This window comes from Poecilia mexicana, unplaced genomic scaffold (genome assembly GCF_051168715.1).
Source record: "Poecilia mexicana isolate PSO_F unplaced genomic scaffold, ASM5116871v1 scaffold_7, whole genome shotgun sequence".
In the NCBI taxonomy this organism is placed as follows: domain Eukaryota; kingdom Metazoa; phylum Chordata; class Actinopteri; order Cyprinodontiformes; family Poeciliidae; genus Poecilia; species Poecilia mexicana.
Genome location: NW_028263376.1, coordinates 24,276,566 through 24,299,104, shown reverse-complemented (window position 1 = coordinate 24,299,104; position 22,539 = coordinate 24,276,566). Strand labels below are relative to the sequence as shown.

The 22,539-nt window shown below is 40.0% G+C and overlaps 1 protein-coding gene and 1 long non-coding RNA gene across 3 annotated transcripts in view; one reads left to right on the top strand and one right to left on the bottom strand.

The window, feature by feature from the left end:
• The window catches only part of LOC106919051 (uncharacterized), a 231,249-nt gene extending 222,204 nt beyond the window's left edge, over positions 1-9,045 (top strand). For both annotated transcript variants that reach the window (XR_015763822.1, XR_015763821.1), the window contains exons 2-3: positions 8,065-8,212; positions 8,502-9,045. This is a non-coding gene — a long non-coding RNA (uncharacterized LOC106919051). The remainder of the gene's footprint in view (positions 1-8,064; positions 8,213-8,501) is intronic.
• Positions 9,046-18,260: 9,215 nt separating this feature from the next.
• Positions 18,261-21,905, bottom strand: mafba (MAF bZIP transcription factor Ba). The gene has a single exon (XM_014989197.2). The coding sequence runs from the start codon at positions 21,685-21,687 to the stop codon at positions 20,452-20,454; it is 1,236 nt and encodes a 411-aa protein (XP_014844683.2). The 5' UTR covers positions 21,688-21,905; the 3' UTR covers positions 18,261-20,451.
• Between the last annotated feature and the right edge of the window lie 634 nt (positions 21,906-22,539).

Below are 22,539 nucleotides of genomic sequence, written 5' to 3'. Positions count from 1 at the left end.
GATATGATTTGCTCTAGATATGAAAATGAAAAATGAGCAATTTTATTCAAATCCAACAGGCAACTGCTTTCTAATTTCTTTCTCTGTGATGAGGAATTGAAAACTTAAGCCATACCTACTTGATTTGTTATGAAATAGTGGTGAATTGGTGCACTAACAGCAGACAAACAAGTTGAGGCCTGTTGTGCTCCGAGTTGTTCCTTGTTTGAGAATATTGAAAGAAAAGCTGAACAAGTTCTCAGGGTGAATTATGCGCATAATGCAACTGTATTTTAGCACTGAAAGATTCAGTAGGTGCAGTAATAAAAATTGTATTTTGACCAATCTTTAGATTCTCAAGGCTCTGGGCTAAAACTCCAAGTCATAAACATTTATCACGTTTTTATGACTTTTCCTTTTTTAATTGTCTCCAGGCCTTTATAATACAATACAACTCAATGTTTAAAAATAGAAAATAATATATAAAACCAGAAAAGAAAAAATGTGAAAGAAACAGAGCAACCACAAGGTAGCTGAGAATGTAGCCAAATGTCAATGAGCAAAGAAGTCTAGGCCTACAGTACAACCACAGGCATAATGCTAATGCCACAATGGAAAGGCTTTTAGTTTTGTTATCAGAAAGGTGTCCCATCAGAAGTATGGCATGCTAACTCTCTTGCGGTCTTAAGACGCCATAAATTTATTACTCTGTGCGTGGTCCCATGGAGTCACACTGACCTTATGTGCGCTTTTATACATTTTTTTTTTATTATTGTGGGATTTTGGAAACTGATGGTCTGATGGGACAATCCCCCGCCCCGGATTTCCTGCTGTCTGTCTGTGACATTTGTTCCTCCTGAGCGTTGCTCTAAGACCTCATGAGGGTTGACTGACAACCGCTTTTGAAGCTTAACAACATCGTTGTTGCTATGTTAGCCAAACAGCATGATTTCTGTCAAAATGTTTGGACATTACAGATAACATCCATCATTTCCCCTAAGTCAGGTACCGATAAATTAAACAGTGTTATAGTTTAGATCCAGGCTGCTACCATTTTTCCATGTTTTATTCAGTACTGTTGTTTTATTTTTTTTATGGATAAATTGTTGAATTGCCATCATGTCTTATTTCTTAAAACTGTAATCACGCAATCCAAAAAAAGGGCCAATAACTGGATGTGATGTGTGGCCCACACACTCAACTCTGCTACTTAATCCATAAATCCCTTTGACTGAAAAATGTGGCATCATTTCAGGTGAAACAAAATCATTATTTTCAACTATAAATGTAAATTTCTAAGAAGCCTTGTTGTAACAAAGAAATAATTGACAAAACACAGGCTTCCTTTCCATTTTGCTTCCACACTCATTGTTCCCAATACATAAGAGTCTTTGTTAGTCCTTAATGTCTTTGAGAAGTGCTTCCAAGAAAATATGCATCATTCATGTTTATTCCGCCTCATTATGTCATTATCTTAGAAGTGATTAGAACATGCCTAAACCTCATAGGGTTTATTTAATCAAATTCATGCCAGGAAATAAACCACACAGAATTACAAAAATGCCAGAATCCATTGGTTAGGCACTACTCATTTTTGCTTTAGTCCTTACTTTGAATACACTCCTTGCATAAATGTGGAATAGTGTTTCTGAAGACAGAAGGATGAGATGTCATCAGACCTCTGCCAGCAGAAAGCCTCCCCAGCTTTGCCAAGGTATACCCTCTGTGTGCCATGTGAAGCATGGCCCTGTACTCGCTTGTAAATAGCAAGATAAGTGTGGTTTACACGTAGACGGGGTGTAAGGTGCACTTAGCGCCGCCCTGACATGCCTGTGCCAAAAGCCCAACAGGGGTGTAATTACCTTAGACTGGGTCAGCACTTTATCCTAGATAAAAATACCTGCCTACTTATAGAAGGTGGAACTGAGAGGGCAACTCCATGCACAGGGCAGCCTGTCTTCACACATCCAGGAAAATTCTCCACTTTGATAGTCAATCCTGTGGTTGTTTCTTCACAACTGCGTTAGAAGAACTGTATGCTACAAAACGTTCAGATTTTAAAAAGCAAGGGTAATGCTACTCAAATGTTCAGTGCTTTGCAAAAATATTTATAGCCAATTAACTTTTTCCACATTTTGTCATTTTACAGCCGCAAACGTCAATTAATCTGTTTGAAATTTTATGTGATAGACTCAAAACAGTGCATATCTGAAGTGAATTAAAAGTAATATGAAACACATTGTTGCTACAAAAAGAAAAAAAAAAAATTGGCAAGCGCTATGTTGAACCCTTCACATAATAATCTGAAGAACCTTTGCTCCTAAGTCTTCTGGGGATGTTTCTTCTACCTTTGCACATCCAGAGATGGATTTTGCTGACCATTCTTTTTTTTTTTTCCAGAATAGCCCAGAATTATTCCAGTCTGGACTTTCTGTATGTTTAGGATTATTGATCCCATGATAAGACAACCCCTGCCTCTAATGGCCCTTGTCCACTCGCACCTCACAGCAGTTCGGGTGGTTTTCCATTAAAATTAAGCAACAGCTCCAGTAGGGAGGGGTTGTCATAACATGTGTCGCCCTAGAGTCCAAACTGTATGTCACTATGCTATAATCTGTATGTCGCATAAAAATCACAACAGTGGATACATGGAGGCTATGTAATGAAGAAAATACCCACTTCTTGCTAGGTTTGCACTTGTTTATGCATTTTATCTTTTCAGCTCATAGATGAAACAGTGCTCTGTGAGATGTTAAAATTTGGGAAATTGTTTTGTAACTTATCCTGTCTGATCAACATGATAATGTTTACAAGCCTCTGAGGCCTTCATAGAACAGCTGGAGATGCTGAGATTAAGTACAAGCGGACAAAAATAATAGACCATATTGATTCTACACTTTTTATTTTATTATTTTTTTTATCATTTAGTATGTACAGTTAACAGACTTAGCACTGCTTGGTCTGTCAACAGAGATCCTTATGGAATACATCATGATGGTAACAAGCTTTTCAGAATATTTTTAATGAAAAAAAAATTACTTTAAAGTTTTTAAGGTAAAAACTTTTTTAAAAAAAAGTTTAACATTTTTACCGAACAGGCTGAGGTGTTCACCCAGCCTCTAAAGTATCCAAAAACCAGCAAAATAGGCTCTGATGGGATCTGGGGAAAGCAAAACCCAATCCACAGCAAACCCACACCTCAAACCAACGTCTCCAAAGGATCTGTTGATCACAACCAGGTTCCCAGATATGCTGGGCTTCTGGACAGAGCCTGGTCAGAGTTGTCTTGTTGGCATAATTAGGACCTACTTATGGTATTCAAATGGTTATGGCTCGTTGGTGTAATAAAACTTTGTCATCAGGGCACTCACAAAACCTTTCCATCCTCAAGTCTGACCCACAAAACTCCCATCCAATATTCCAGTCTTTACCTCTAACCACAGCCGACTCTAAGCCCAGTACCTTTCCACACTCGCTGCGTGCACTGCCGCTCTGCTCCCCTTTCACACCACATCTGTCTGTCTACCCTCCGAGTCAAGGACGCAGAGGGCCAAGCAGACATGCAGACGACAGCCCTGCGCCAATCACGAGACACAGATAGCTTGTGTCAAATAAATGGTATGCGCTTATGCCGCTAATCACAGACACATGTTCCCCCCAGCTCGCTCCCTCCCACTCTGAGGCTGTTGCCACTCTTCTGCACCACCTATTACAGGGTAATCATCCTCATTACCTAATGAGACTCCACTGTACACAAAAAACTCTGCCTCTCCCTCTTACACATGTTGATGGAGAAAAGCCAACAGCTCAAACAAACAAAAAAAAAAAAGTGCACAAAATCTGAGCCTCTGCTACACTGTCAACAGTGTAGCTCCTAATGCCACAACAGTGTAAAGCCTCTAATGCCACTGTAATACTATTGTAATGTGCATTATCAACAGGACAGTGAGCACTGAATTAAGCTAGCAGCTGGGGAGGGGAGAAACCCCTCATTAGCTCCCCTCAATGTATCTACTTCTTTTAATCGTTTGCAATAACATAATCTCTTTAAAAGTGCTGGAGCTTAGGGCCAATCTGTCTAAAACCTTACACGTGACTGAGGTCAATCCCCAGTAAAACTAAAATGTGGGGTCCCAGGAACTCAAACCCCTCTAAGCCTCAGAATAGTAGGCATTATATTGTTGTGCACTCGGCAGAAAAAAAAAAAAAAGAAAGAAGTATGCTGAACATTATCTCCCTTCAAACTTTCAGTCAAGATGGAGCCAGGTCTGCCATCTGTGGAGGCCTCTGATCCCTGTGCAATTCGTAACCTTCTCAAAGCCTCTGTTTCTATCTAACCCCGGTAGCGTAACACCATTCTGCTTTTTATTTCTTGTTTTTCCATCATGTCTCTTGCCTGCAAACCACTTACAGATGTTGGCAATGGGGAATATCATGGCAACTCCAAACTCTCAACGAGGAAATCTAAATAGAGATCAGGGCCTGTAAAATAAAATAGAAAGCCCAGGCTGTGAAAAAATGAGGTGGAAAGCAAGACAGTAAATGTGACAATGAGATGAATAGAGTAGTGAAAAAACGTACATACAAATGAACATGTAAAACAGCTTATCGCTGATACCGAGCTAATCGTTCCAATTTGAGGCCTTTCTAAAATACTCAGTCCTGACTAACAACCAATGCTATATCCAAAGTTACATTAAATACCTTTTTCTTGTCATTCTGGTGCCGTTTTTGGTCTTCAGAAAGTAATTTTCACAACACTCAGATGCCTTAATGCATTGAGCTGCTACTATTTGCACCAAATAAACTGAACATTCGGTGTGTTCGTCCAAACTTAAGTTGAATTTGTCAAAATTATATTAAGAAGAAGAAATGTTTATATCCAAATATGATGCAAAATGACAAATTAGAGGTTTGCACATAACAGTCAGGCATGACTGTTATGTGTAGTCTTTTTTTATTTAAACATTTGGGAATTATGAAAGGATAATGAAGAAAGTGTAAAATTTGTAAAAATAATGAAGTTTTGAAAAGACTTCTGAAAAACGTTGTGATCATCAGACAGGAAATGGTTACATAATCTTTTATTAAAAAAAAATTAGATTGCAGCAGTGCAGAGTAATAGTGTAGCTGAAGGAAGTTCAGTTTTTTCTTGGAAATTCATCTTTTTCAAGTTGGAAAGACAACTCGAGTTGAACTTCAGGCATTTGAACAGCCAACATGGCTACTGCGATATCGGCTATGATACTGTAATGTTTGCAAGAATTTAACATTTTATTACATTTCCAATGATTTGTATCACATGAAACCAATGAAGGAGTACTGTGCAGCCTCTACTCCCTTCATGGTTGATTGCACTAGCACCTAGTGCAGACAGAAGAAAAAAAAAACTTGAGTTTGGAAAAAAACATGTTTTGTAAGACTTGAAATTTAAAACTATTGTTAGTCTTCATCAGGAGGAATTCTCCAGCAAAGCTTGCTTTAAAGTTAATTCAGATGTAGTTTTTAATGTTAAACAAAGGGCTACAGGGCTCCAACTTTGTCCACAGTTGTCAAACCGCACATGAAAAACACACAATGCTGGACGAACCATTTGGTATTTTATCAATTTTGTTTGCTTGGTTTCATTTATTCCAGGATTTGTGTTAAAATGTGTCATATTTAAGTACTAACAAAGAGAGTTTTAAATGGTTTCTACTCCAAAACCTCACTGCACGTTCTCAGCTAAGTGCTGCTGCTTTCTAGAAGTTGATAATGACCCCGCTTTACATTCTATACTCTCCAAAACCGCAATGTCATAAGCGCCTTCTCAGTTAGAGCTCCCTTGGCAGGGTCTATATTAAATTTGCCAGCTATGGCATATAGAAATAACATTTGCCAGCTGGAATTTACCGGGTCCTAGTGGAAAACAGGTTGACTGAGGTGAAAGTAGACTAATCTGTGGAGGTAGTTCAACGTTGCCTCCCTCCACCTGTTTTACAGGAAGTGGCTCGGTCCCAGCGGATCAGAGGGGAAATATGTTGAAGTGCCACTTCCTGCTCCAACCCCAGAGTCACAGTTCAGCACAGCTAATGCTTATAATGCCCAGACACCTCCTTGGGAGAAAAGAAAACACACAGAGGGGGGAGTTTAGAGTGTGTTTGCAATCATGCCACTCCCTTCTTGGTGATTGTAAAGATGAGTGACCTGTCCCTCGCAGCTCTTCACAGTCTCCCCCTCTCTTCCTCTTACCCCCCCCTGTCCCCCCCCTGCACTTTATTTATTAATGGATCCATTCAATTATTTACCTCACGTCTTAGGGCGACAACAGACTAGAGTGCAAAGCACAGAGTTGGGATGAAGGGGTACACATGCAAACAGACAGTTCTAACGAAAGACAGCTTGGAGGCCTTGGTCTCGAAGGTTCGATTCCCAGCCTGGTGACCTTTGCCACATGTCTTCCCCCTTCGTTCATTACCCACTTTCTTGTCAGTTCACTATCAAATAAAGGCCACTAGAGCCAGTTAAACCTTTATTTAAAAACAAGTTGCAAGCAACATATCAGAGGAAGGACGAGACCAAAGTGCACATCTTCTCGTCTCAAAACTTCCGTAGTATTTTCTGAGTGCCACTTGTCATGTTGGCAATGATATTATTTAATTTCTGTATAAATAACCAATTCAAGTGTGACAATAAGTTGGGAGTTCTTAAAAACGCACTTTTATAAAACATTTAGCCATTTCCTGAGATCAGAGACGTTTGAGATAGCAGAGATCTTGGTAGTGAGCGAACCAAACTAATTTGGTTTTACACTAAATTAGGATGCCAAAAGTGAGATCCTAGAGGTAACATAAGGTGCCTTGGAAGAGACAAACAAACGTTAATGCATTTTACTGGGAGTTTATGTAATAGACCAAACCAAAGCAGCAAACAATTAATAGGCAAACGGAAATTGAAAGGTTAGTTTTCAATAGTTGTTCACACATGGAAATCTGAAGAGTTTGAACTGTATTTGTGTTCAGTTTATTTTATACCCCTAAATAAAATCCAGTGCAACCATTTCCTTTCAATAGTGACATAATTAACTATGACAAAGAAGCACACCACACAGGTTATCAGTTTACTGTAGTTGTAAATATATATATATTTGAAGCTGATTGGGTTATAAAACAGTATCTGAGCATGGAGCACTGTTAAACGCATGGCCCTAGAATAGAAAGAAAATATTCTCTTGTCAGGTGAGACCAAGATTTTACATTCTGTCATTCATGCAAAACTCTAGATTTCTTGGAGAATTAATAATGTGACAATGCTTTTCTTCAGCAGGGCCAAGGAATCCATTCACTGTCAATAAGATGTATGGAGGGAAATACAGATCAGTGCTGAAAGAAAACTTGTTAGACGATGTAAAAGTCTTGAGACTGTGGAAGAAATTCATGTTCCTGAAGTACAACCCTAAACATAACAGTCATAGTTGCAATGTGGTAGTTTAGATCAAATCACACTCATATTCATGTGTTACGATGATGCCGTTAAAATTCAGAGCTAATTGAGAATCTGGGGCAAGACTCGGCAGTCACAGATCCGACGGCAGGGATAGAGCTGTTTTTGCAAAGACAAGGTGCCAAAAACATTTAGGATCTAGATGTGCAATCTGGTAGACCCCAAGATTTTTGCAGCTGAAATTATGCTACATTTCTTTTGGGAAACTTTTTCAAAAGCCATGCTTTTTGCCAATAAAATCCCAGTAAAAAATGATGAAAGTTTGTTGTAACATTATAAATTTTCATGTAAACTAGCATCTAAACATGATTTTAAGTCACTCTGTTAAATGCTTATATTCTTTTAACACAGTGTCACTTCAAAAGTCCCGAACAACCCTTTATTGTTTTTACATTATTACGGTAGGAATACAGCGATTTGCACTTTTTCCGATTAAATGACTAAGAACATCTGTGGCCAGTTATGCACTGGTTTTCTTTAAATATCTCACATTCACTATACCTTTCTGCTGTCTGCGGTAGAAGTTGATGGTTCGACTGTATCGCTGACCACTCAGCGCCTTCTCTTATCTTCTCCTTCTGGTCTTATCCCCTCTGTGGCCAGACGAGGATCAATCCCACCCGGAATTGGGTTTCACATCCTGGAAGCAGAGGCGTACACACGGGTCACTTTCATCAAACTTGCTGTGACCATGGTCAGTGCTAGACAAGGCCATTGACCGACTGTGACCACGAGGATACATTATAAAGAGGTGTGGGCGGTGGAATTAAGTGACTGTATTTTGTAGAAATTAAGCTTGTTTTTGTTGGTCATGGAACTGAGATGTGGTTAAAAAAATATAATTGCAGAATGATTAGCATGTATTTTTCAAACTTTTTCTGTCAGATTTTACTCAGTCTCTATCATATTGGGACTAAATGTGTACTTTGACTATTGTGTATATAGGTACATTTTTATAAATGCACCACCATGTAGAATTTCATGATATTTTTGTTTATTAAAGAATGTGTTTTTCTACTTATGCATGTGTGCTTTGGCAGACTGTAGATGAAGACCAGATGCTGCCATGATCTGAACTCTCAACGCTTGGCTGTTCTCATTGAGGGATTGAAGGAGATAAATAGAAAGATGGGGAGCAACGTGAGTGAAGAGAGGAAGAAAGTGAAGATCTATTGCCACCAAATCACATTCAGTGAATTGCATTGTATCAACAGATTCCCTCAGTCACGATGAAAGCAAGAACATTTTAAAAAAATTGCACAGAATTACAAAAGCATTCACAAAAATGTTTCCAATTTCTGACGTTATAATCACAAACTTCAGTGCACTTTGTTTGGATTTTCATGAGAAAGATGGACAAACTAGTAGATAATTGTGAAATGAAAGACAATGAATGTTTCACAAAAAAAGAGCATTATTCTTCTAGAATTGTCCTGTATTTAGCTCCTTTCTTCTACCCATAAATTATGTTGAGCTTCCCTGCTGCTGCTGGAGAATTCCCACAGCATGATGCACTGTCATGTTTAGCAGTGAACTGTTGACGTCCAGTGTTGGTTGAACTAAAAAAGTTTCATTTTGACCTCATCTGAGCAGACCGTCTTCTTCTTCGTGGCTTAAATCAACCTGCTAAATGGATTTCTTTTGTTTTTCTTTCAGCAGTGCCTTTCTTGCTGCTGCTCTTCTATAATGGTTGGAGTGCTCAACTAATTTTCCTCTCAAACCTGAGCTATGGAGCTGCAGATCCTCCACAGACACTGTTCATTCTGGCTATTAATGTTCTCCTTGTTCAGCTAGATCGCTATGTCTAAGTAGGTTTGACTTTGCATCATACACTGAAAAAAATAACTCTTTGGATTAACATAAAAAAATCATGGAAAGATTTTCCACCTGATTACTTTGCTTTATTTCAGCACTATGTAATTTTGTTACTCCAATTTAAAGCAAATGTGTTGGTTCAACTTAATTTATTAAGGTTATTCCAATTTAAAGCAAATGTGTTGGTTCAACTTAATTTATTAAGGTTATTCCAATCTAAAGGAAATGTGTTGGTTCAACTTAATTTATTAAGGTTATTCCAATTTAAAGCAAATGTGTTGGTTCAACTTAATTTATTAAGGTTATTCCAATTTAAAGCAAATGTGTTGGTTCAACTTAATTTTTGTGGTTGATTCAACTTATTTACTTTAGTTGGACCCAATGTAATTTAATAGAGCCAGCCTAACTAATTTTACACTGATAACTTCACACTACTTAATTAAGTTGATCCAACTCATGAAAATTAAGTTAGCTGAACAAACATGCTTCATGCTGAAAGAAAGCTATATAATCGTGTGGAAAATCTTTCCATGATTGAATTATGTTAAATCAAAGACATTTTCTTAAGTGCTATTAAATTAAGTGTTTTAAGACCACACTGAAAGAAGAAAGAACACTCAACAATGAGAAAAAGTACAACATGAACTGTATTTTCAAAATTGTTATCCATTTTCTTTTTACACAGCACAAAAAACAGCTGAGTTGAAAGTTGAAATAAACAACAAAAGGTCAGTTTTGTTTTTCCAGAAAAAAACTGGGCTGTGTTTAGCATAGATCAAATTCTTAACAACATAAAAAGTGTCAGTAAATTCGCTCAACTTTGCGAACTGTAACAGTTAAAATTTAGTTTTCGACTGCGGTCTTTGGAAAAACATGTAAAGATAGATTGCCCAAGTTGTTCATCACTTCCACCCCGTCCAGGACAATCCCAACATCCTCAATGGCATCGCCAGGCTCTGCACTCTCCGGTCGGATAACAGATTCCACAGACGGTCTCGGCCATTTGTGCACCTTGATGATGGGAACATGGGTGGGGTATTGCGGGGGAGAGATTTCACATCTCATTAAATAAAATAATAACTTTACACTTATTTGGCTGACTCAACAACAGCTAAGGTCCATCAAAGACCTGTCTGTGTTAATTGTGAGTCCAGTGGTAAGATTTCCCATTTAGAAAAGGTACCATATTTTCTACATTTTCACAAAAATCGTCTTATAATCCGGTGCACCTTGTGGTGCGGAAAATACGGTATATTGTCTCATATGGAAAAACATGAAGAGAAGGGATGAATCCCAAATAGGCCCCATATTCCATGGCCTGTTCTCCTCAATTGAAATGACAGTCTGAGGATCCACCACACAGACTGTCATTCTAAACCAGTCCAATTTATGTGCAAGTACAAAGCCCTGACACTGTACACAAACCAAACATCTTATACATGAAGAACCTGTCTTATTTCCTGGATGGAGGAAATGTCATGACTATGTGTGGTAGTTATTTCCAAATAGATCAGTACTAACATCTTAGGTAAAGTTACTTAATATTTTTGTCTGCATATGAAACAATGCTGTTAGAAAAAAAGGTTCCTCTGACTCAAATTTAATACTTTTTATTATTAATAAATTAAGAATCTGTGTTACGATAGAAAGCCACAAAAGTGTGTGTGCATCCAATGTCCACTCTGCATTTACCTACATAATAACAGTACTGAAATTAAATAATAATAATAATAAAAAAACATTTAAATAGACTTATGTTTGGCCCCAGTGTTTAAAATCCACTAAACCTCAGACTTCAGAGTTTGTATGGCACCAGATGCTGAATTTACATCAGTCCAACTTTTTTCCAGGGAGTTTTAACAACCTGAGGAGGAGCAAAACTGTGACATTTATGGGGTCCGTTTTTTGTCTTGACAGCAGCTTTGTGACCCTTACACTGCTTCATGTGATGTTAGCATGATTTGAGTACATCAATTACATAGAAACGTGACCGAACATAGAAAAAAATGTTTTTTTTAAAAGTCTGATGATATTAATTTGCATCTTTTTATTTCGATTTTTATTTTGATTTAGACGGATGAAAATAGACTGAATCTTACCTTTTTCAAATTAAGCAGATCCAAATCAGGAATCTTCCCGCTTCTCTTGAAAGAACAGTTTGAAGTTTTCCCAGACACAAGATCTCGCGTGATCTCGCTAGCATCTCGCGTGATCTTCCGTAATTTCGCTAGCATCTCGCGTGATCTTCCATAATTTCGCTAGCATCTCGCGTGATCTTCCGTAATCTCGCCAGTGTCTCGCGTGATCTCCGGGTCTCGCTAGACCCTCTTCGGCGGGAGATTAGTCTGACTACATTGAATCACGTTGTCTCAACTTGAATACATTTTATTAACGCTAGGTTGTTGAATTTTATGTTTATTTGACGTGATTTTGTCATATTTGCCTTTGAAATATAAAATAATTCTGTTAAACATGTTATTTTTCATAAATGCAATAACCACTTCAATTCAGTTGTGCTTTGACACAAGCATGGAGCAAGCAGGAAATGGTGCAAATGTTAGAAAAACGCTGATTAATTACCAGCTAACCATCACTTCATGTGATGTTAACACATGTTAGCCACTGACATGAGTACATCAATTACATAGTGTGAAGGTATCACTGTTAAATAAGTTGGTTTCAACTAAATTTGCATTCATCTTAATCAAGTAAAGTCAATTATTTGGTCCAAAACATTGCAAATTAGTTGGTCTGGTTCTATTAAATTACATTGGGTCCAACTAAAGTAAATAAGTTGAATCAACCACAAAAGTTAAGTTGAGCCAACACATTTGCTTTAAATTGAAGTAACAGAATTACATAGTGCTGAAATAAAGCAAAGTAATCAGGTGGAAAATCTTTCCATGATTTTTTTTATGTTAATCCAAAGAGTTATTTCTTTCAGTGTACATAGCAACACTGATATGTGCACAATCCTGCCAGGAAAATTTAGTATTCTCTAAACTGCAGCTGGCGTTTTCCTGGCACGAAAAACAATCATCTCGCAGGGCCTCGTGTGATTTCCCATGATCTCGCGGGATCTGCCGTGATCTCGCTCGTCGCCTCCAGCACAAGATCAGTCTGGCTATAATGAATCGTGTTATCTCAACATGATTCAATTTCATAAACGTTAAGTTGATGAATTTCTTGTTTGTTCAACATGATTTTATCACGTTTTTGTTTAAAACATGAAATTATTGTGTTAAAAGTACATGATATTCTTTTATTAATCTAATAACCCCCTAAGTTCATTTTTTTGAGTGTATACTTTCCATTTTCAGATGATGCGTTGAATGTTGCTCAGTTAAATGTGCAACGGTTGAGGTATTGTTTTATCACTTAACTCAGCTTTAAAACTACCCACAACTGTATCCCTGGTCAATCTGATTTATTCTTTAGTCTTCATGACGCTGTTTGTTCGCTGATGTTCTCTAAGCTATAGCCTTCACAGAACAGCTACATTCAAATTGAGAATAAATATGAAAGTAAAAGTCATTTGGATGAAAACTAAAGTATGGACTGTCTATAAAGTGGAGAAAATGCTTAGTTTGTTAAGTTGTTTAATGTGATAATTTGTATCTTCGTGACTTGTACTAGTCACCAACTTGTATTAGATGACTAGTAGAAGTTGCTAAACTGAATTTTATTTGGGGGTAACAGAATAAATGGGACTGAAATGCAAATGCATGCCCCGCTTTTGCAGATGTTTTTGTTATAAAATTATTTGAAAATCATACATCATTTCAACTCACACAACAATGCAACAAAAAAGTGAAAAAGGTCCGAGAGGATGGATACTTTTTTTTATGCCATGAGAAATAAAGTGACCAAGCTAACCAAGCTAAAGTAATAAATATAAACAGAGTAGAACTCAACTTTATCTGTCTTTTTAGACTTTGAAATAGACTTTCTCTAAACGGATTACATTTTCTTCTGTGCATGAGTGTCTCTCTTGAGGAAATTCTGCTTTAATTTCTCAGAAAATCATTGTACTTTAGTGGAACAGGGGATCAAAGTAAATGGAGAGTTGGTATTCTCTTCATGTCCAATAATATTAAAAGGAACATTTTATAAAACTGTGTGTAAATCAACAACAGATAAAACAGAGCTGTTAGACCTGAGAGTGAAATAAACAACTGATGTTCTTTCAATTTATGCATCAATGCAAATTAGTTTGTGGTTTGTCGGATCTGATGTTAGAGAGGAGCCAGAAGTGTACTCACTTCAGAGACTTTGAAACACCTGCAGCAGGGCTGAGGCAGAAGCTTTAAGAGGGTCTGGCTGCAGGGACCGACTATAGATCTCAGGTCCAGGCAGTGAACAGAAACAGGCCAGGTTTGAAGCCGCTGCCTGAGGAGTCTTTGCATCTGCTGAAGCAGCTGACAGTGGAGGCTGGCAGAGCTGAATGCAGATAGGATCTCCATGGGTGATGTGGGGGGGATGTGAACGTGTGATTGGAGACTAAAATCATTACAGTACGCCTGGTCACTGTGTCCTTGGCTCTTCCGTTGTGCTGAGGCTTTCTTATAGGTTCACCGTCTGCCTTTCTGCTCTCTCACTTCTTAACTCTTTGCAAATGTCTGCTCTCGGTAAAAAGAAAACCTTCCTTTCCGGACAAAATCTACAGGCCGAAGCCACCAAAAAGTTGTTTCCACCTAGTTTTGCCCAAAGCCAGTGCAAGGTTGTATGAGATCCTATGCATAATTTCATTCAGGATCCCACTTCTAGCAAAACCCTACTGTGATTATTCCAGACTGGGTTGAGTTGTGGAGATGAACATTTTCAGATGACCACAAAGGGGAACACAGTGTGAATGTGACCCCACCTGTACATACAAATATTACATTAACATCAAAGTATAACTCATATTAAGTATGAAGAATGTCTGAATCGTGTATCTATACGTTTTAATAAGTTAGAATATCATCAAAAAAAAAAGGTAATTTAGTTCAAAAAGTGAAACATAGTCTGTAATTAGATTCCTTACACACACAGCCTTATTCCAAATTGTGTTGGATTAATCACTTTCCCCAAAATTCTGCATAGAAACACTCCATTACAATTTAGAAAATGTTTTTGAGATTTTTGTTAAATCACACTTACTGAAGTTTGACATGAAGCTCAAAATTGAGCCGTTTCCACAGATTATCCTTGAGATGTTTCTACAACTTAAGCAGAGTTCACCTGTGTCTAATTCAGTTAATTGGACATGATTTGGAAAGGCACACAGTTGTCTATATTAGGTCCAACAGTTGACAGTGCAGGTCAAAGGTCAAGAACAAAATTTAAAAAAAATGTATCTGTAGACCTCTGAGACACGATTGTCTTCGGGTACGAATGGAAAAGGATACAGAAACATTTCTGGTGCTTTGAAAGTTCCAATGAGGTTTTTCTGGTTGGAACCAGCAGGATTTTTCCAAGAGCTGGATGACTGAATAAACTGAGAGAATAGGGGGTAGCCTAGCCACTCTCCTATGCAACCTGATGAAGGCTGAGGAGTACTGCAAAGTAAAATTGGTAAAACTGCATAAAAATAGGTATTCTAAGCTTGTGGCATCATATTTCAAAAAAGACCTTAGGCTGTAGTTGCTGCCAACAGTAGATAATCAAAGCATTATGAAAGGTGTGTGAATACTTGTGTAAATAAGACTTCTTGGTTTTCTATCATTAGATTTGGAAGAAGTCTAGCCTTTTTTTCCATATTGTAATAATGAGGTAATGGTGGTGTTGTGCACAATTTTAAGGAAAGACTTTAAATTAATCTACTTTGGAATAAGCATGTAGCATCATAAAATGTGGAAAATGTGAAATTATATGATTTCTTATCAAATGCATAAGTTTTTGTCAAATCAAGTTTTTGTTATTACATTGATGAATCTGGCTTCAGGCTACAGACCCATAATCCAGTTTTTAATAGATTTAGAAAATGACATAAGATAAAAAAAAAAGTACTTTTTATATAAACACATTTGCAAACTAAAAAGTACATCCATGCAGAATAAGCTCTTAGTACTTGGTCCTGGCTGCTTTTGTGTGAAGGTGATCAGTTGGTGGCACTGCTCAGGTCTTGTGGAAGCCCACATTGTTTTAATAATGGCCTTCAGCTCATCTGCATGCATATGCTTCTTAACAATACTCCAGACTCTCCATGGAGCTTAGGTAATGAAGGTTTCCTGGCCTACCAAGCAGTGATACCAAGGCCAATAAAGCAAGCATTGGTGCTTTTGGCAGTGTGGGCAGATGCTTTACAACTGAAGGTTTTCTTAGACTGACTTTGGACTTGATAAAGCTCAGTGGACCAACAGCAACAGATGGCATGGCTCCCCAAATCATCGATGACTGTGGAAATGTCACATTGAACCTCAAGCAGCCTGGATTCTGTGCCTCACGCTTCCTCAAGATACTTGGACCTTCATTTCAAATGAAATGCATCATTTCAGTAACTTAATTGAAAAGGTGAAACTTTCACAGTTTATTAAACACAAAGAGAGACATTTCAAATGGAGTCTTGACTGAAGTTAAGGCTGGAAGACTCTTTTGGCGCACCTGGCCCTGCAATCAGTGCCTCCCTCTCCGCAACCCGGACCTATCAACGCAGGTCCAAGCCTCACTCCAGCCAATCATCGTCCAGGCTCTGGTTCAAAAGGACCTTCACTCCTAGCCTCCTCCGCTTACCAGCCCCGATCAACCCACCGCCACCCCACCTCCACCTTCAGCTCCCGGCTCTCAGGCCTCATCATCCTCTGACCACTGCCACCAGCACAGGCCCCGGGGGGTTTACATTCCCTCGCTGCATCAGGAATGTTCATCGAGCTTATCGAAGTCCAGCTCGACGTCCCCGGCCGGGGCCTGATCGCCAAAGAACTTTGTGTTTATTTTCACATTATTTTGTCATTAAACCCTTTTAACTGCTTCCCTCTCTCCGTCCGAGTCTCTCCAGATTGAAGTGCTAATATTTGTTAAACATATTGATTATGGTTTACATTTGTAGAGATGCAAAATTCTGTTTCACTAAAAATGTGTAATATTACAAAAGAACAGCAAAAAAAAGGCAGATTGATTTTAAAATAAATTGCATGATTTTGAAAACAGTCAAAACAGTCCACTGGACAACTGTGCTAAGAGCCTGTCCTTATCTGAATAGAACTAGATATTCAACAACTTTAGCTCATCTACTGGATACATCTGTGCATGGTGGCATAATTTTTCCTTCCGCTCAACTTTCCAATGATATACTTGAATACTGCCCTCTTTGACTTATACCCTCATAGTGGAGGGCGTCTACTATCTACAGGACTGTCAGGCCAATAATCTTCCTCATGATTGTGTAAGCCATGGCATTTCTGTATGTATTATGCAAATGAACTGAAGTCTGGGATTCCATAAGCACGTAAAAATAGACACTTAAAAGATATTGCTATTTGAGTCGTAATGTTGAGTTCCACAAAGAATGACTGAAATACGTTAGCGTTCCAATTGTGTTTTAATTTCTAAAGGTGCGCCTGTATCTTGTGTTTTAGTATCAATCAAACTGCATTCAGAAACATAAGACTATTTTTATCCCGAATGGTTTCTGGACACAGGGGAAAGAATCGGGGTTTGCACCAAGGCGAAGCGCTTCTTCTCATGTTAAATTCCTCTTTTCTACACCCAGCTGACATTTCACTTTAGTTGACATCTTAAGCCATAACACGCCGTATTACACTGCACAAACGCACACATCTCTGTCCTCCATCCATACATCTTCCTTTTTCGCTCCAGCCTCTCTTCGAGGAAAAAAAAAAAAGTCTGAACTTGCTCACCTTAAAACACTTGTTTTTTTGTTATTTCGGGTTATTATCGCTGCCCGGGGCCTCTCTTTGCTGCTTCACCCCAGCTGCACTCCTGCCCTCGGGCTGCGGTGGCTGTCCGGAGGGAAGGGAGAGAGAAAGTAAACTAGGCTCACCATGCTTAGGTCTCATTGGCTGACTCTCTGCCTGGCAGATTTTGTCCTTGAGAATGTGCAGACACGGAGCAGATAATGTTCTGACACCAGAAACTCTAGAGCGGGACCAGATCGACACTTACTCCCTGCTTCTCCTGCTTCCACTGTAACACAATCGGGGTTATGCGGATTGAGGAGCGACATACGCGGTTTTTTATTTTTTATTTTATTGGACGGCTTTCATTTCTAGTGTAGCACCTGTGTTGTTTTAAGTCAAATTATGAAGATTATTTTTATGAGCGTGTCTGGGAGCGGGGATTGGATTGGTAATGTTAAAGACACTTGTCAGTATTAGTCTCACTAAATGAAAAAAGAAAAAGAAAAAATCACACCGAGTGCGCACATGAGGAGTTATTGTGAAGCCGCATGGTCGGACTCTTTAGACCAAAAAAAAAAAAAAAAAAGTCAAAATTGTGCAAGAAGCAGCTGAACTTTGTCTATAAGTGTATCCAAATGCATGCACGGCGAAGGTGAAAATTATTTTCCTGCTTTAATGTAAATCTGAGGTTTGCTTCCCTTTCTCCGGTGTGTTGCAAGGTCAAAGATCTCCTTTTACCGAGCGCGCCTGCGACGACGGGCTTTCTGTAGGAGTCAGCAGCATGCAGGCGGAGCGGCAGGTATAGGAATCTCCCTGCAGCAGCGGCCCATAGCATGAACTGACAGACCCCGGTGATCCAATCCCTGCAGACCAGCGGGCTTCGAGCCAAAGTTTGCACATCACTGTCACACCAGGAGATGCAATATAAAGCAAAGATAAACATGGAACAAAAACAGTTTAGAAGATGCTACAAATGAGCTCAGCCGGCAGGTTCCTTTTTTTTTTTTTTAATGTGGTTTATCATGAACATGATTGGAAAAGTATTCTAATTTATCATTGGTCGGATTTGTTGCAGTCGAGAGACATTCTCCGTGAATGTATCTGTTGGCAGACGAGACAAAAAAAAAAAGTCTGAGATCGTAATTGCCATTTCAATGACTTTAATAAGCAAAATATGAAACTTTTATTTTTCCAAAAACAACAACAAAAGGACAAAACAGAAACCAGCCTGAATGCAACAGTTCAAATTTTTTTAAGTGTTACTTATTATTCATATATAAACAGGATTGAAAATTGATCCCCTCCCCCACGTCATCGCTAGAAGTAGGTATACATGGAATCGGTGAAAAACAGAACAAAACAACATCCCGCTGCTGCTGCAGTTTCAGTTCGATTTCAACACAGTTGAATCAACAAACCAAAAATATTTTTTTTTAAATGCAATGACTTTTCAACATGTTTTCAATGCAAGCACCATGCTCAAATCGATATGATCTCACACACTTTAATTTAAATCATTAAAAATAAAGACTTTTTTTAATAACTACGCATCTGGCCAGCAGAACCAGAATCATCAAATAATAATAAAAACAGACATAAACACACAAACAAAAAAAACATATTACATAACATAAACACTGTTTTCATTTTGAAAATTTGCACAACCTGAGTCCCCTTTTTTTTACTGACCGGCAGAAAAAAAATTCAGGAAAACATAGAGCATTAAACTTTGTATCAAAACATGTGTTATCTAAATATTAGCTCTACTTTAAAACTTTTAGCAAGCATGATTTCTAAGTAGTTAAAATACAAATCATTAATCTTAGGCCCAGTGAGAGAGAGCAACAGGTGGCTGCGCGTCGGAATGAGGGATTACGTTCATGCAGAAGAAAACATAATCAAACAGAATTTAAATGAACAACAACAACAAAAAAACAATATTTAATAATTTGTATTTCTGTCATCGTGACTCAGAAGTCAGTATGCCAACATGCGCCCAAATAAAACTGTTACAACTGGGCCCCTTTCTATTTTTTTTTTCTTAAATAATGTAACACCATAACATGTATGTCTTCCTGTAGGGAGGTTTGGGCAAAGTTCAAAATGAAAACTTTTTAAACCATCATCTAAAAGTGCACTTGAAACACAGTTTGGTGTATTTAAATGCAGTTAGATTAAAAAAAAAAGCACTCTTCCTTTATTTTCGACACAACTCGCTACAAATAACAGAAAATAATTCGTAACAAACAATAAATGAAGGTAACACAAAAGAAAAGAAGTTCATCCAGCCTCCTCAGTCTTGTTGTGCAGTTGCGTAATATTTACAAGCCCCCCCAACCCCCCCAACCCCCACCCCCCAAAAAATAAAATTCAATCATGAAATCCCCTCACCAAAAATGGTACTGCACCGGCAGTCCTGTGTTATCTTAAAAAAAGAGAAAGAAATACAAGAAAAAAAAATGGAGAAGCGCAGATCAACGACATGCTCTTAATATACAGGAGAAGATGTAAGTACAAAATAGAAATTATTACCATACATGTCCAGCATGCAGGATTAATATTTAATGCAGATTTTTTTTTTCTTTCTACATATATTCGAATATAACCAAGCAGGCAATAAATCAATGAAATGTTGCATAAAATGTCACCCCCTTATCACCCAGACCCCCTCCCCATCCCCTCCCTGGTAGACAGGAGCTGAATTTGCATAAAGTGGAGTCACGCTTGTTTGATTTTGTTTTTTTCTTTTTTTTTTTCTTTTTTTTTCTTTTTTGGAGAAAAATTTCGGGGCCCAAGTTACAGACTGTGATGCTTGCGAGGCCAGGCCTACTTGTTTTTGTGTTCATAAACAGTGTCATGAATTTGCAGAAGAAAAACAACAAAAAAAATACAACAACTTGTCAACAAAAGACATCTGCCTTGATCCCATGTCTCACTCTTAATTACAGGTTAGTTTAAAAAGCTGCAGCCTTGGCGGAGAAGAACAATGTTCATGTGAGAGTCCTCCTTTCCCCCCTCCACGAAGAGTCTCTTCACTACAAGCAACTAATCTACAAAAGATGCAGCGACTGATCGGACTCTACTTCGCTTGTTGCGTCTCTGTTGACACGTGGAGAGGCATTGGTGGATCGTTATATATGAGAATAGTAGCTATCTGATGGATTATTCTTCTAATATGAATATAATTTCACTGTTATTAGTAACAATCAAACAGTAGGCGTGGGGATGTGTGGATTATTACTGTCTGTTCATGAGGAGAGTCGGTCGAGGTGTGGTGGAGGAAGGGAGGGAGGAGGGGGAGAGTTTGTAGTGGAAAGGCTGACGGGGGGACGACTCACATGAAAAACTCTGGCGATGACGGGTTGTCGCTGGTCGAGCCGGTCTCGCGGAATCCGCTCCCGGCTCCCGACCCCGTCAGCTTCTCGCACTTGAGTTTGTAGGCGTCCCTCTCCCGCGCCAGCCGGCTGATCTCCGCCTTCAGCTGCTCCACCTGGTTCATCAGTTGCGTCTTCTCGTTCTCCAGCACGTGCTTCTGCTGCACGCGCTTGAACCTGCAGGACTGCGCGTAGCCGCGGTTCTTCAGGGTCCTCCTCTTCTGCTTGAGACGGATCACCTCGTCCTTGGTGAAGCCCCGCAGGTGTCTGTTGAGCTCCCGCACCGACATGGACACGAGCTGCTCGTCCGAGAAGCGGTCCTCCACGTTGAGCCCGCCACCGCCGGCGCCGTGGTGCGCGCCCGTCTGGCTTAGGTGGCCGTGCGGGTGGTGGTGGTGATGGTGGCGGTGGTGGTGGAGCGGCTGGTGGGACTCTGGGGAGACTGGAGACGGGCTGTCGGGGTCCTGGCTGTGGTGGTGGTGGTGCTGGCTGTGTGGATGGTTGTGTCCCCCCGGGTGTCCGGAGAGTTCCTCGGCGTGGTGCGGGAGGCTCCCCGCGTACGGGTGATGATGCTGCTGTTGGCCGTGGCCGTGATGGCTGTGGTGGTGGTGCGGGCCCCTGTAGCCCTCGAAAGCGCCCTGCTGCTGCTGCAACTGCTGCTGGACGTGCGGAGCCTGCGGGTGACCGTGAGCCGTGGCTCCAATCAGGGCCTCCACAGCGTCCTCCGGGGTCAGGCTCAGCGTCTGCGGGTCTATCTGCTGGTGGTACCCGCTGTTCGGCATCCAGTACAGCTCCTCCAAGTGGTGCTTCTGTTCCGTGGGGCTGAAGCTGGGCGAGGAGGGCACCGAGCTGCAGGGCGTGCTGATTGGGGTGGATGACACGGAGCCCTGGGGTTGGAGGCGGTTACACTGGCGCACCCCGTTGCGATCCAGCCCGACCAGGCCTTCCTTCTTCACGTCAAACTTCATCAGGTCAAAATCATTGACATATTCCAGAGCCAGAGGGCTGCTGGGCAGCTCCGGGCCCATGCTCAGCTCTGCGCTCATGTTGCTGTCGCGACTCTTCTGCAGATACGCAAAGGTGTTGGCGAGTGTCGCAAACACGGACTTATTAATCAAAGTCTCTTCTCTTCTTTCTTGTTTCATGCAATAGTTCTTTTGGCTCCTCCACAAATCTGCGCTGACTTGCTGTAGCATGAAACACCGTGTGATTGGTGGTGGTGGGGGGGCGAAAGAAAAAGGAGAAAAAAAAAGTTGTGGAGAAAAACTTTGAGACTAATGCTCAGCACGCTGTTTGCGTCATTTAGCCTACTTCTGCTGGAGTAATCTGGCAGAACCCGGGCAAGAGGTAGAAAACAGTGCTGCCTCAGTGCAAAAGTAAAAAAAAAAAACTCAGTCCTTTCAGCAGAAGGGTATTCACGGATAAAAATATAGAGATAAATAATAATAGAAGAAATACCAGGTTTGCGCGCTGAGACGGGCACCAGTCCACGTCGCACCTTCTCGGTAATAAGTCCCTTTTTTTCTCCAGGAAAAATAAAAAAAGGAGCCAGGAAGCGAAGTAAACAGGACGTCTGTTTTCCCTTTCTTCTTTTTTTTCTTTCTCGCCGAGAAGCTGCTTTTTCAGCTCTGCACCGCAGAGGTTTAAAGGCTCGCCTCTCTCTCTCACTCTCTCTTTCTACTCTCTGGTATCCAGCAGACTGCGCTCGGAGCCAGCCGACGCTTTATCAATCTTGCGCACTGTGACGTCGTGCTGGAAGGCAGGATCTATGGCGACCAGCGCTCCAATGGGGGAGAGAAGCAAAGGATGAAAAAGGAGGTGGAGGGACACGGCACAGGAAAGGGAGAGAGAGAGAGAGAGAGGGAGAGAGAAAGAAAAAGGAGGTGGAGGCGGCGCTCAGTTGAGGCTTGACAGCCAGAGACAGTCAGCTGACCGACTTCCCTAAAAGCAGAAGGTGGGAGGACAGAGGAAGAGAGACATGCCTTCACTTCATGGAGTCTCTTCTTCACTGGTTCTTTAATTCATGCCAGGGAGTTACAAGCTTCAGT

Bases quoted from the DNA above. Each gene is read 5' to 3' on its own strand.
- mafba (XM_014989197.2), bottom strand. From the start codon at position 21,687: ATGCTACAGCAAGTCAGCGCAGATTTGTGGAGGAGCCAAAAGAACTAT.